Here is a 15342-nt window from a genome sequence, read left to right as displayed (position 1 = left end):
TTTTAAACTGCACATCTTCCCCTCTTTTCTTTTAATACACTCATGATGAGGCTTAGCCCAACTTACTAGTTCAACGCCATCTTTGAGTCCATCACCAACTCTAACAAGCACTAGCCCAAAACTTATCTCAACGTTAGCGCAACTTGATCTCAGCCCAATCCAATATAATATTATAGTAACTACTAAATAAAAGACAGAAATAACCACCTTGTTAATATTTTCATAATAATTTGCTATTGAATTGTTCGTATTTGGTCATCGGAATGAACGGGGATGTACATTTTCTTAAGCTTTCTTAAAGTTATGAGATTATGAAGTGTTTTAAAAACAGGTTCGTACCGGCAGGCTAAACCTGTAATACCGGGTTTCGTATATTAAGTATGTATTTTGAGCGCGGTATTTTTGGACAGTTTGATGTAACATTGAACCGACAATTTTTCTTTTTCTAAAATACCGGCTTAAACTGACAATCTGGTTTTAAGCCTAATAAATTTTCGATATTTTACCGCCCATATTTTAAAAAAATTAGTTTTAAGCAATCGATTAACATTGAAATGAGTAAATTGTTTATTTTTTAAACATTTAAATTATGTATTCAAAATATTTATTAAGATTAGTATTTTAAATATAGTTTCAATATCTCATGGATAAGGAAAACCCACACTATCTCCCAAAAGCCATGTCCGTCGCCGGTCGGATTTCTTCAATCACCACCACCGTCACACCCCAACTCCACCATCGTTCCACCACCACCACCGCCGCAACCCTCCATCTCCCACTCCACAAAACCCCCACCTCCCTCCGCTGCTTAAGCTCCTCATTCCTCAACCCCATCCGTATATCCTCAATCACACCCATCAAAACCCGAACCCGAAAACCCACTTCAATCCAAATGTCCATGGAAGCTGGGGTGGGTATAATGGGGACCAAATTGGGAATGATGACGTATTTCGAATCCACCGGAAAAGTGGTTCCGGTCACCGTCATAGGTTTCCGGGAAGGAAATGTCGTGACTCAGGTTTTGTTAGGAATAAATAAAATTATACTAAGAAAATAAATTATTTCTTAAGGCTAATGATATTACTAGAAATAATAATTTTATTTGTTCCTAATAATTATTCAGGTTAAAATGGATGATACTGACGGCTACAATGCCGTCCAAGTTGGGTATAGGAGGGTTAGAGATAAAAAGCTGACCAAACCCGAATTGGGGTTAGGGTTACATTATATATTAAGTCACTAGCTTTTATCCCGCGGGTTTGTTTAGGTTGTGTGTTGAAACCGTTATTATTTTTGGACCACCGCTTTCAATCAAAACAGAAGTAAGAACATACATAAGAGGTTAACTATTCAACAATAGGCCAGTAAACAAACCGGACGAACATGAGCATTAACTGAACACGAACCCGTGTAACACGCGTATAATAACTATTGCCTTTCAATGATGGAGCACTTTCAGACAAACAAAACTTAAATCTTTTCAAAAATATTATCTCATATGGTTTCAGTTAAGAATCCTTTTTAAGAAACTGTTTTAACATTCATAATTGCCATTTAAACAATCAGAATCAAGTCACAAGTTAGTAATTAGATTGCTTAAATTAGGGATTACGTACATATGGTTTCAGTTAAGCACCTGGTATGTTCCGGTTACAGAAATCGAATCAGATTGCTTAAATTAGGGATTACGTACATAAGTACTTGAGAAACATAGTCAACGAACTCGTTCGATGTAGCCAAGCTGCATAAGCAACAAATTAAATACAACCATAAGTAAAAGATCGAAAGAATCGATGGCTGCAGAATAAACCACCAAATTTGTTGAGAAAACATATTTTTTGATACAAATCTGTTAAGAATTTTAATCATACATAAAAGAATGTGATGAAAAAGTAAAATGATTGATAGGCTAATGAATGTTTTGGAGTTTTTGACATGTGTTTATAGGAACTCAAAGAGTATAAATTAAAAAAAAATAGTTAAGACGCAAGCTAAGCAATCAGTTTTTCAGTAAAAAAGTTAACATCCAAAAATTCAATCTTACAACGAAATTTGATCAACAGATCTAAAAGTAGAAAAAATGCTATAAAGTGAAAGAACTCTACTTTAAAAAAAAAACAGAATAAATAATTTTCACGAAGTCAAACGAAATGTCTAACCGAACCAAAATATTTAGCAGTATTTTTGTAAAGTATTGGGCAACTTTCGAACCCATTGGCATGTTAGTATTGAAGTAATAATTTATTTAATATTTTATAAGTATAACTTATTTCTTTTAGCGAACTTTTTGATGAATTTTGGCCATTTACCACCCATTTGATCCGTTTACCTTTGGTTAAATACTTAGTACCTTGTTTTGGATCAAATGCAACCCAAAGTGACACATTTAAAAGAAGTTATGAGTTTGAGAGTTGCTTGCACCCTGTAGTTATGGGTAGATTAGGTATATGTGTTGTTCATAACAGGTCAAACATGTAAAGTACTGTGAGAAAAGAAAGTATACAATTTACCTTTTCCAAAATCCTTGCTTTCAAACTCCATCAACCAGTGTCACCTTCTAGGATATACAACTATCGCCTGGGAATCGAGAGAAGAAAAATTATAAACCAACGTCAGTCGAAAATTCCATGCTTTTATGGTACAACTTAAATTGAAATAAACATCCAAAATCAACATAACACTTAAAAAAAAAGACTTCAAAGTGTGGAGAGTTGACAGTTTTGCAAAAGCATAATGACTCAAATGTTTAACATATAATGCAATAAACATGAATTCCATTAAAATATTGGAGACAAAAAGATTGCTAAAAAATAGATAGAATAGATTACACATGAACGAACTAAATTACGCAAAAAGTTAACAATAACTTCCAAGGAACTTAGTGATATTTTCTGGAGTATCAATATGCTATATACAAAACATAAAAAACACACTGTCAATCAATAAAATCAAATGAACATTAGCTTGAACAAGAACTAAGAAGACAACTTTGTAAGCCAAAAGCAAATGATTCTTAAGCAAATAAAAAATCGAGTAAACAGCAAAAATACATCACCAGCCGCAGAAATTAATTGAACAATTCATAACATAGATGCTAAGTAAAAGATTAAAGTGGGAGAACGTATTGAAGATTTCGAACCTCACATGAACAAAATCGGCGAAGAAAAAACGGGGAGCAGCGTCGCATAAGCACGATTACATACCTGAAAGACGTTCCCCTAAGGTTTTGTAATTGTGTGAACATTTTTCTTGATGTGCGCGTGATACAAGGACGGATGGAGAATAGAGATCAGAGGTGGATGGATCTCACCGGAGTCTTAGGCAACAGATCGTTGTATAAAAAATAAATTGAAGACCATGACGTGTCGTCAGATATTCGGAGATGACCCAAGATGGAGAAGATCCCCATGGGATGAAGGTTCGCCGATGATCACCGGTATGAGGGTTTATTAGTTGTGGATGCTAGGTTTCATAAACAAAAATAAAGGTTATCTATTTGAGATGTTATGACCCGTGTAAGATATCCGGTTCAAACCGGGCTAAATCAAGGAGAGCTCTCAATTTAAAAATTAAGCAATCTGGTGGCTTTAGATGGGGTGGGGAGCGACCAGAGCGCGACACGTAGGATTTTATGGTAGGCAATTATATAAATAGTTAGATTATATATCACTAAAATTTCAAAATAAAAAAATATGGAATTCTATAGGTTCAGTTCGGTTTTAATTACACACAAAACCAAAAGTTCGGTTATTACTATCGGTTTCTGTTTCGGGTCGGTTTATTTAGTTGATGGAAATCTTGTTAAGCAGCCGGTACATTGATCCTAAATGTTATTTTCAAATTAAGTTAATTAATCCTAAATTTACGTTTTGAAAGCTTAATATAATTGCTTAAGCAGCCTATGCATTGATCTTTAGATTGTGTTCTTTATATTCTTATTGGGTATGGCATGTTTGATCATGTTACCAGGTGTTATTAAGAGGCATAACTTCAAGAGAGGTCTAATGACACACGGGTCAAAGAGTCATCGGGCTCTTGGGTCAATCGGAGCAGGGACGACACCAGGGCGTGTCTACAAGGGCAAGAAAATGCCCGGTCAAATGGGAGGAACAAAGACCAAAATCCGTAAACTCAAGATTGTCAAGATTGATAGTGATTTGAGAGTTGTAATGATAAAGGGGGCGGTTCCTGGTAAGCCCGGAAACCTTATCAGAATAACTCCTGCGAAGATCGTTGGGAAGAATATACCGAAGAATTAGTGTGGTTTCGTGTTCTCTTCGATTACCATTTGTTGTTTGTTGTTCTCTTTTTTAAGCTGTATGATATTATGTTTGTGAAGTTTTGTAATGTTAATTATGATTTCGAACAAAGATCTGACATTGAATTAGAAGTATAACTAAATATCTTAGAATTATATATTTTGTTAAAATATGAGATTTGTGTAAATATTAGAGGCTGGTTTAGCCTGTTGTGTAATATTAGGTTGTTCTGACTTATGTTATGACTCGTTTGTATATTAATCGGTTGACTGATTCGTTTCTGGCCCATTTGTATATAAATGGGTTGACGGAGTTATTTAACCGCCGGTATGTATAAAATGAGTTGATTTGAGTTGGGAATTGGGATGGTTTTATTTAACTGTATTGAATTGGATTTCTAGTAGATGAAATAAATACTAAAAGTTGTTTTAATTTAATCTAGAGTTAAATGTCATTTTAGTACTTGTGGTTTGGTTAACTACGCAATTTTAGTACCTATTCTTTATTTTGTGCAAATGGCTACCTCAGTTTCAAAAAACTTGTATTTTTAGTACTTTTTTTCTAACCCCGTCTATTTTTTCCGTTAAGATAGGGATAATTTGGTAACTTCATTATTTTCTTTGTTTTTTTTTCATTTATTTTAAACGCTTATATCTAGTAAACCCTTAATCCCCAAATCATAACACCAAATCCAAATCCTAAATCCCCAAGCCCTTTCTCCTTCATCAATCATCGATTCGTTAGAAGTACGCAACATGTATTCAATCAACCTCTTGATTACCAACATTTTGACTTTGACTCCACAAACCCAGATCCAATACACGTCGGCGCCACTGCCACCTCCGCAACCGCTAGTCAGTTTTCCGGTGAAACTCCGCGAAACATTATGATTCTGAAAATTGAAATCCAATGCACCCCGGCAATTGAATTTTTGTTGAAACCCATATAGCCGGTTTACCAGATATAAGCGTTTAAAATAAAAGAAAAAACAAAAAAAATAATGAAGTTAACAAATTATCCCTGACTTAACGGAAAAAATAGACGACGTTAGAAAAAATGACTAAAAGTGCAAGTTTTTTGAAACTGGGGTAGTCATTTGCACAAAATAAAGAATATGTACTAAAGTTGCATAGTTGGACAAACCACATGTACTAAAATCCAAGTGTTTTTACTTTTATACTTCTAGTTACATATAAATGTTCAATATTGCGGTCGTATTTGATTTTCAGCATTTACCGAAAGACAAACAATATATAAACTTCAAATAAACATATACATGAACAAACTTGTTAACAACGGACAAATCATACAACAGACTGTTCTAACCACACAATTCTAATTGATCGTTTAAAGCTTAGAGAACTTATACAACACGTTGCAACAAATTATATGATCTAGGCTTGAAGTTTTATACTTGTTTGGTGGTCCTTGAATATCTGGATATTGAATGTTAGCCTTTGCACAAGGTTAGAGCTTTTGCATTAGAGAGTAAGTTAAATAATGTCTTTTACATTAGAGAGTAAGTTAATGAATACATTTCTTATCGAATGAAGTATTTACAGAGTAAAAAAAAAAGCCTATTATTTTAATATTGTCTATCCTTAACGCCTTGTTCTTGAGTTTTTTAACCACGGAAAGAAAAGGAAATGAGAGGGAAGGATAAAAAGGGAAGGGAAGGGAAGGGAAGAATTTTTTTTTAATTAGGTGTGTTCTTGACTTGGAAGGAAATTAGAGGAAAAGAAAGGATAACTATGTTAAAAAATAGTTATCCTTAGTAATCATCCCATTTTTGGGAGGATAACTTATTGGAAAAATACATTAATTCAATCCCTCCTAACTCCTCCTACTCCTTTCATTTCCATCCTAAAAAAAACTCAAGGACACCCATTTTTTAATTATCCTTAGTTTTCCTTTCATTTCCCTTCTTAAAAAAAACTCAAAAACAGGGTGTAAGTGAATTCACTATAATTGCAGGGGAATATTTCATAACTTTCCACGCTTTTGTTGAATGTTTTAGTATTATCTATCCTTAAATGAATTCACTATAATCGCAATGAATGTTTCATAACCTGCCACGCTTTGTTAAATGATTGGCCTGGACCATGGTTTTTGCTAGGTAACGTTATGGGTATGTATGTTGTACCTTTTGTCGTACCAAGACACTACAAGGAGAATGCACATTTTAAAGCATTCCATCCATGATGAGTTATTTTACATCATCACCACCTATTTTTACAACATACTTTTGGCCAAATCAAATAATAATACTTTTAAATAAGAGAATTCTGTAATTTGTCTCCCCGGTATATGGATCAATTCGACAGGTTTGACACTGAAAATGATTTTACGAATTATGGACCATCGTGAAATTTCGGTGGGTCAACTGACGGCAAGGTCAATCTGACTCCTTGCCGTCAGTTGACCGTGAGTCGACTGAACAAAAAATGGTGAAATTACCCTTTTACCCCTGAGTCTATAATTAAACCTAAAACTAAATATCCAAATTTCGTGTAGTGGGTGGGGTTCGAACCCCCGACTCTCAGTTTAACAACAAACAACACAAACCAGTTGAACTGAGATATCATTTAATAAAACTACACAATATGTAATATATATTAAGTACCACAATGTGCTGTATATGTATGTTGTATATATGTTCTGTATGTGTGCCGTATAGTATATATATATTGTGTATATATACTCCGTATATATATGTTGTATATATATGCTGCATATACATACATGTTGTATATATATATATGCTGTATATATATATATGCTGCATATATATATACTGTATATAATATTTGCAGATCGGGTTTTTTTAAACGTATTTTTAAACGGCCAATTTTTTCTAAAAATTCAAAATGAGTCCGAATACGACGAAACGGCCCGTTTTTTAACAAACTTTTCGTCCGAATACGACGAAACGGCTCGTTTATTTAGTAAACTTTTCACTAAAAAACGACGAAACGACTCGTTTTTTAGTAAACTTTTCACTAAAAAACAACGAAACGGGTCGTTTTTAGTAAACTTTTCACTAAAAAACGACGAAACGGCTCGTTTCTTAACAAACTTTTGGTTCAAAACGACGAAACGGGTCGTTTTTTTAGTAAACTTTTGGTTCAAAACGACGAAACGGGTCGTTTTTTAGTAAACTTTTGGTTCAAAAACGACGAAACGGGTCGTTTTTTAGTAAACTTTTGGTTCAAAACGACGAAACGGGTCGTTTTTTTAGTAAACTTTTGGTTCAAAAACGACGAAACGGCTCGTTTTTTAACAAACTTTTGGTTCAAAACGACGAAACGGGTCGTTTTTTTTAGTAAACTTTTGGTTCAAAACGACGAAACGGGTCGTTTTTTAGTAAACTTTTGGTTCAAAAACGACGAAACGACTCGTTTTTTAACAAACTTTTGGTTCAAAACGACGAAACGAGTCGTTTTTTTAGTAAACTTTTGGTTCAAAACGACGAAACGGGTCGTTTTTTTAGTAAAATTTTGGTTCATAAATGACGAAACGGCTCGTTTTTTAACAAACTTTTGGTTCAAAAACGATGAAACGGTTCGTTTTTTAACAAATTTTTCGTCCGAATACGACGAAACGGCTCGTTTTTAGTGTCATTTTAGCTCAAAAACGACGAAACGGCTCGTTTCGTCACAAACTTTTGGTTCAACCACCCGAACCAACCACCCGAACCAACCTCCCGAACCCAACCACCCGAACACAACCACCCGAACCCAACCTCCCGAACCCAACCCGAACACAATTAACACAAACATTTTTTATATATATAACACGAACACAAAATACATATATCAAAACACCCGAATTATAAACTTCGGGATTTCACATACATAACATACCTAATAATTAATTATTTAATCGAATCATAAGCTTCCGGATTTTATAAGGGTAGCATCCGGAGACGCGACCCAAAATTCCACGTACGGTGGAAGTTAATTTGGTTATGGCCGGCTAAGTCGACCACAAACCAACCCGTGATCTCTCGGATACGGAACTCAATCCGGAGATTGAGTTCGATTGGGACTCCAAAAAGAGCCCTATTGAAGTTCACGTTCAATATTAGAACCATCTTAACGGAGCCGGAGACGGGGAGCGGGTGCCGGAGACGGTGGGAGCGGGAGACGGTGGTGAGCCGGAAACACAGTGGAGGAGCTACGGGTTTGGGTCTTGGATGAAGATGTGAAGTGTTGTGTTGAGGATGGAAGATGGCGACGGTGGTGGATATATATATATATATATATATATATATATATATATGTAGAAGGAGTGTTGAGGAAGAAGAAGAAGTTGATGTGGGTAAAGAAGAAAGGAAAAGAAGGGGAAGGTGGGTAGGGTAGTCTTACGGTGGAAACAGGGGAAGAAAAAAAATACCCGGTGATCGGACCGCCTTTTTTAGCGTCAACCTGGTTTTCCAAACTTTCAAAAAAAATTAAAAACAGAATGACCCATTTTTATCGCCAAATTTTCATTTGTAAAAGGACCAAAACACCCTCCATCTTAACAGCCTTTAACGAAAATATTTAACGTTTGGGTACAGATTGACCCGCCGAAATTTTACAGGGGGTCCATACTTCGCAAAATCATTTTCAATGTTAAACCTGTCGAATTGATCCATATACCAGGGAGACAAAATGCAGATTTCTCTTTAAATAAATACTAACTTTAATATAAACCAAGGGAGTATTCCGACTCGTATTAATAAAGTAAGGACCAAATAGAAACTTATCGTACAATACAATAATAATAATAATAATAATAATAATAATAATAATAATAATAATGGTTTCTATCAATCGAATGGGTTTGAGTTTGTGATTCTGATTCACGATCTCATCATCTTCTTCGTGCACTCACCTCATCTCGTAAGATCCACCTGCCTCCGTAATTGCACATCTAGATCCATCTCCTCCTGCTTTTAGGCTAGGGCTTAATTTAATCTGTTGATTGATTGGTGGATTAAGTTTTAGAATTAGATTGGTTTGGTAATTACGATGGAGAGTGAATGATTAATTGTTTTATAGTTTATGTATTCATTTATTATTATTAAGATCCTTTTTGTTTCAGATTTGAAGTTTAATATGTTGCTTCTTATCTCATTTGTGATGTGATTGTGGAAACCATGAATTCATCCTTTGAGCTATTATTCTTGTGCAAGATATTGTTGTTTTCGTATGCTTATAGCTATTCTTCCGGTGACGGTACCTTTTAGGTCTGAAATATATCTTCTTTTTGGCCATTTCTTGCTTTTATACTTGGATAATGTTATGTAGCATATAGCTTTTTTTGCATTCTACATTTTACAACCAAGCTTTTCTCTAATACAAAGACCCTGGCCAACGTGTTATTTATATAGATAAGCTTGACGAATTAGTGACTCTTCACTTGTTGTATGTATGCTTTTGTTGTTGAATTGATCTTTGAGCTACAGTATTATTTGTATTTTCTGATTGTTATGTTTGGTGTCAAAAGTATGTTTTTTTGGCCATTTTTCGGTTTTATACTTTGGTAATGTTATTTCAGATTTATCTTTGTTACTTTGTAATCTTTATCCTTTGTGTATTGGCATTTATATTGCGTTTCTTGATTTTAGATTTTGCTTTTATTTTGTTCGGTGTTAAATCGTTTGTATTTTCCGTTTCTGTTTTAAAACTACAAGTTCCTTACAAGAGCTAAACATCCATATTTTCTTTTACTTTATTGACCCAAGTTAGTTTTAGCATTCTTTTACGATGGCATTCCTCCACTTTTTTAAACACACTCATCATTCTTTTTCAACCCGTTCTTGTGCCTAAATGTTTTTCTACTAATAAGCTTGTTTCATAGTTGTAGAATATGCCCACACATGCACGCATCTAAATATTTTATATTATCCAGGTAGAGATATATGCTTGAAGAGTTGGTGAATCTTTTGTGAGTGCTTGGGTCACATCTAAAGTTGGGAGTCTAATATATCGTTATGAGCACTAGTGTCACATTTTGTTTTCCTATATGTGTTGTATCTATTGTATGCTTATGTTAACCCATGCACACATCACTCATCTTTCTAATGCCATATAGATTCTGAACATGGGATCTTACATATCCTAGTACCACATCGCAGTCATCTTTGGGATTCTAATAATGTATATATTTATAGGTACACTCAGCTGGTCACACCATTGTTAACAAAAGAGAGATATGAAGACAGTTGCAGCCGTTTTTGTGGCAGTTTTACTTGTGGCATCTGAACTGCCATGTGGGTTTACTTTCTCGTCTACAACCCCTGCTTTTTTGTGGTCAAATGTCCAAGATGGGTATGCTTTCTTCTTTTAGAAACATTGGAAAACATTTGTTAACTTGGGTCTTGTTGAGAGTCAAACTAACGGGGCTGTTTGGTAGCTTCTTAATGGTCATTGAGAGGCTACCTCTTAATGGTAAATAGGTAACCTTAAGTCTGAATGGTTAAGAGATAACCATTCTTAACCATTCAAACTTAAGGTTACCTCTGAACCATTAAGAGGCTATGAACCATCAAGAGGTAGCCCATCAGTGACCATTAAGTGGCTACAAAACAGCCAAGTTTGTTCGTCATTCTATGTTGCCCATCATTTCTAGTAAAGTTTTTTGTTGTTAAGCACTACATGCATTTAATATAAGGGTAGAGGATCTCTTTCTAGTTCATGTTCTTATCCTACAAATGCATTAGAGAGGTTGTTAAAAGTAACATGAGATTAGTTTGAATTCATGCTTTAAGAGAGGAGTCATTCAAGGGTTATTGTGTTTTTTAAGTAATAATATCTACCTTTCTTATGCCTCAAGTTGATTTTATGCGTTGTTTTAATTTTTTACTGGCATGGAAACCACAGATTGACTTCCAACAAAGCTAAGGAATCTGTAAGTTACCAAACCCTTTCACCAGAGGACTTGGTCAAATCTGTCATGTCAGATGGTGGCTGGTCAAACTCACTGGTAACCTTTTTTATCTAGTTGGATTTTGCTCTCATATTTCATGTATTGCCATAAGAAAAAACATGCTACCAACTTTTTCTTTTTGATGCAAGTGTTTGCAAGCCTTACGCTAGTTCTGTTTTTTCAGTGCTCCAATCAGAATCCCGAAGAATCCATGGATCTTGCCATTGTCTTTGTTGGGAGGGGGGTAAGAATCTGTTAAAACTCTATTCTTCTTTCAGTGTCATTTTTCAAAATAAATGACTTTCAAGTTACAAACGGACACATTTCAAAATCATTATCTACTCCTACATAACTTGTTATTTTATTATAATCACAGTCTGTGGATATTTCTGGGAAGAAAAATGAAGACCAAACACTTCTAGACTTGCTTAAGGTAACTGCTGCATGAGTTCTTGAATATGTTCCTAAAACTGTCTTTCTAGGTTTAAGTTTTAAATTTTAACTCGTGTCTAACATTCTGTTTTTCATATCAATCTTATATCTTTAATGAACAGGCCTCATTCACAAAGTCAACATTTTCTTTGGCATACCCTTATGTATCTGCATCTGAAGAGAATAAATCTCTGCAAAGTTCAATAGTTTCCGAGTTGGCAGAAACTTGTGGACTTGATGCTGGATTAAGCAAGGTTGGCATACTGGAATCTTGTGCTGCAGATGGTGGAAACTTTGAGAAACTTGCTGACATCAGCTCAGTTCATGTAATGCTTTTTATCTTGTTGGAATAAATAATCACACATTCATAGTTTTCTGTACATGTTTAATAGATTACTGTTTACAATGACAGGAATATGTGGTTTCAAGTATGGAAAAAAAGTCCAATGGGCAGACACCACTTCTTGTGTTTTGCAATGGAGGTGCTGACCCTGTGAAAGGAAGCGAGCAATCACGTTCTGAGGGTATGTGAGGTGGAAAACGAGTGAGTTGGGTAATGGATCAAAATAGTTAGTTTTTTATGGGTAAAACTTATGGTCAATCTGAAAATATGTGTTTTTAAATTTGAATTTTTTTGTAGGATTAATTTCATATATACCCTTACCAAGATTAGAAATATCATATATACCCATGCAAACCTTATAATAATAATTATGCCCTTACAAAATAGTTAAAATATCATATATACTCTATTCATAAATAAATATTTAATAAATGACCATTTTACTTTTACATTTCTAAAATTTAAATTTCATATATGCCCGTTTTTTAATGAATAGACCGTGCTACCGCTTTTCATTACATAATATTTTTTATACTCCTATTTTAATTTTGATCGATGTTTCTCATCTTTGAGGACAGCCAAATTGTCTCTCGCCACTTCTTCAAAATTGCAAACCATTCAATGGTTTATCGCATCTAATCGAGCCAGGGTAATATGGTCATTTATTATTTTTTTTATTGAATTGGGTTTATATGATATATTAACAAATTTTTAAGGGCATATATGATATTTTAGTTTTCTGGGGGTATATATGATATTTTCAATATTTGTAAGGGTATATATGAATTTCCCCCTTTTATATATAAGCAATTAGTGTGTCAAATGCGAGTATAGTACTTTTTATATAAAAATGTAAAATGGTTTATGGAGATTCTATGCTCGACCCATCACTTTTTCAGTTATTGACTTGTTTAGAGATAAAAACATAGGACAAATACTATAAAAAATGAACATACTATCTGTATTTTCTTATAAAAGTCCCTTAAAACAGTTTTCTGCATATAAAAAAACAAACATATATATTTTTATTTTTTCATAAAAGTCAACAATTTTTTACACATTAATACTACGTTAGAAAAGAATTAGAATTAAGATGAATTAATATTTTAAACTAGGCACGTGACAAGGCAAAGTCCGTTTTATGTTCGTTTTTTCTGTTTTTTTTTTAATTCAATAAGCTGATAGTAACAAAATACATGAGCGTGAAGACAACTCAAATTAAAATACAAAAGCTAAAAACATATAAAATGGTTTGTACTAAATTAAATTTGTCTAAAAAGTTATAAACAAGTTATTTTTATCGCTATTGCAATGTAATTTATTAAATACTGTTTTCATGATTTTATTTAATCATAATAAGAGATCTTTTTTTAAAAAATAGTTTTAACATGTTTAGGGACTTTCATGATAAACAACATAAAATATGTTGGTTTTTTATGTGCAAATTATTGTTAGGTGACTTTTATGAGAAAAATCAGAAAGTATGTTATGTGCAAAAAATTATTGGTTTTTTATGGTATATGCCCTAAAACATAATCTGAATTGACCCATTTTTTTTCGAACAGCTGAATTGACCCGCTTATAAGTAAATGGGTTGAAATTGTCTCTGGTTTTGGATGATTATGTTTATGGCCATGTGCAAATATAGTATGCTGAGTTTGTTGAAATGCAGGCCAAGTTTTGTCTGAGCTCATAAGCTCTGTTGAGAAGACAGGGGCAAAATACTCGGTTCTATATGTCTCTGACCCGGTTAATGTCATCCGTTATCCCTCATACCGCCAGGTGGACAGGTTTCTTGCAGAAAAATCTGGAAATTCATCACATGACTCCGGTAAATGTGATGGAGTTTGCCAAATCAAATCATCGATGTTGGAGGGACTTTTCGTGGTAAGTTGACTATCTCTTCTCATCTTGTTGACTTATTGACTTATTTGAACTTTGTCAATACCTGGGACACTTGCTTCAGAACAATATCATACGGTTTTATGATGTTTCAGGGACTTGTTTTGCTTGTAATTTTGATCTCGGGTCTTTGCTGTATGGCTGGTATTGACACCCCGACAAGATTTGAAGCTCCTCAAGAATCTTAAATTATTTCCAAGCTTTTGCAAGTAATATTACAATACTTGCGGTGCAAGTAATGGCAGTGATCGTGCTATTGGTAAGTATTATATTAGTTCAGCTTTGAATGAGTTCTGTTGTCAATAATGGTTTGTACTGCATTTCTTTAAACACTTGGTGTGACATTTTGTATCGACATAAAACCAACATGCAAGGTAGTTAAAAACGTAAAACACAAAGCTGCTTTGTGTCCCCAAAGGTGCTTCTATGTTATCTGTGAACACACATGGACAGAAACCGAATCGTAATATCTAGTTGTGGAATCATATTCTTTGTTTTGTTGGTATGAAGAAAATGAGTTGAAATGAGATAGGGCATTGGTTATGTTTGGTTTGCTTTCATGATTTTTTGGAGGGATATAATACCGTTGTAATAAATATTTAAATCGTGCATCACTTTTAAAAATATATTATTGTAATGGATCTCTCACATGTCACACACATACGTGGTGCCACAAGACGATTGTGGGATGATAAAACGTTGGTGTTATGTTGTGTGTTCTGTCCGTGTGCTGTGTTTACTTATGGAGTTATCTTTGGACTGAAAACAGTATGGTTCAAAGCGAGTGGTGTTTACTGATTTTGACGGATCCATTTTTTTTTTGTCTGTAACGCTGACTATGGTTTGAGTGAGCTACAAATCAAACCAATTAGCTTGAGTCGGGTGGCTGTAGGGGTGCAAACAAGCCTAGCTGATCATGAGCTATTTGAGATCAAATCGATAAAAAGCTCGAAACAGGTCTAGGGTTATCGGGTTTGAGCTGAATATGAGTTTCAAATAAAACTCGTTTAGTTATTGAGCCCGAGCTTGAGCATTGTTTAGTTGTGTGGAAAGATTCACTAGGCTCGTCAAGTCTTATCTAGTTTAGTGTATCTTTACGATAAACTCTTGGATTTCTATGTTTAACTTCACTCTGCACAACCGAGCTTTGCTCATTTAAGGTACCACACATGGGCTTGAGCCGGGCTTACTCATTTAAAGTAATAAACAAATGTATATAAGTAAATATATAATATATAATAAACTAAACAAGCTTCAAGATTTAGAAACAGAGCTTGAAACGATCCGAGTTTGAGCTTGAGCTCTCATAAGTCAAAACGAGTAGTGGAGTTCAGGCTTGCCTAGTTAACATCCTATGAATGGGTTTGTCTTTTTTATGGTTTTGGTGGGTTGACAACTATAAACGAGTTTCTAAATATTTTCTTCTAAAACAAGTTTTGTATCACACAAAAAAATAATTAAGATACTTCATGATTATTGTAAAGATACAGA

General features: G+C 34.2%; 2 protein-coding genes across 2 annotated transcripts; both read left to right on the top strand.

The window, feature by feature from the left end:
- Positions 1 to 643: 643 nt before the first annotated feature.
- On the top strand, positions 644 to 4420 carry LOC143589837 (large ribosomal subunit protein uL3c-like). The gene is made up of 4 exons (XM_077070480.1): positions 644 to 1018; positions 1124 to 1212; positions 3707 to 3812; positions 3918 to 4420. Exons 1-4 carry the CDS (start codon positions 644 to 646, stop codon positions 4257 to 4259), a joined length of 912 nt encoding a protein of 303 aa, XP_076926595.1. The 3' UTR covers positions 4260 to 4420.
- A 5951-nt stretch (positions 4421 to 10371) lies between these two features.
- On the top strand, positions 10372 to 14312 carry LOC143589836 (uncharacterized). The gene is made up of 8 exons (XM_077070479.1): positions 10372 to 10576; positions 11129 to 11231; positions 11359 to 11418; positions 11551 to 11607; positions 11729 to 11932; positions 12019 to 12130; positions 13622 to 13836; positions 13947 to 14312. The coding sequence occupies exons 1-8, from the start codon at positions 10461 to 10463 to the stop codon at positions 14037 to 14039; spliced, it is 960 nt and encodes a 319-aa protein (XP_076926594.1). The 5' UTR covers positions 10372 to 10460; the 3' UTR covers positions 14040 to 14312.
- The last annotated feature ends 1030 nt before the right edge of the window (positions 14313 to 15342 follow it).

This window comes from Bidens hawaiensis, unplaced genomic scaffold (assembly GCF_021521415.1).
Source record: "Bidens hawaiensis isolate Kalapana, Puna unplaced genomic scaffold, B.hawaiensis_p1.1 tig00037905_1, whole genome shotgun sequence".
Lineage (NCBI taxonomy): Eukaryota > Viridiplantae > Streptophyta > Magnoliopsida > Asterales > Asteraceae > Bidens > Bidens hawaiensis.
Note: the sequence above shows the minus strand (reverse complement) of the source record. Positions and strands in the feature narration are given on the sequence as shown.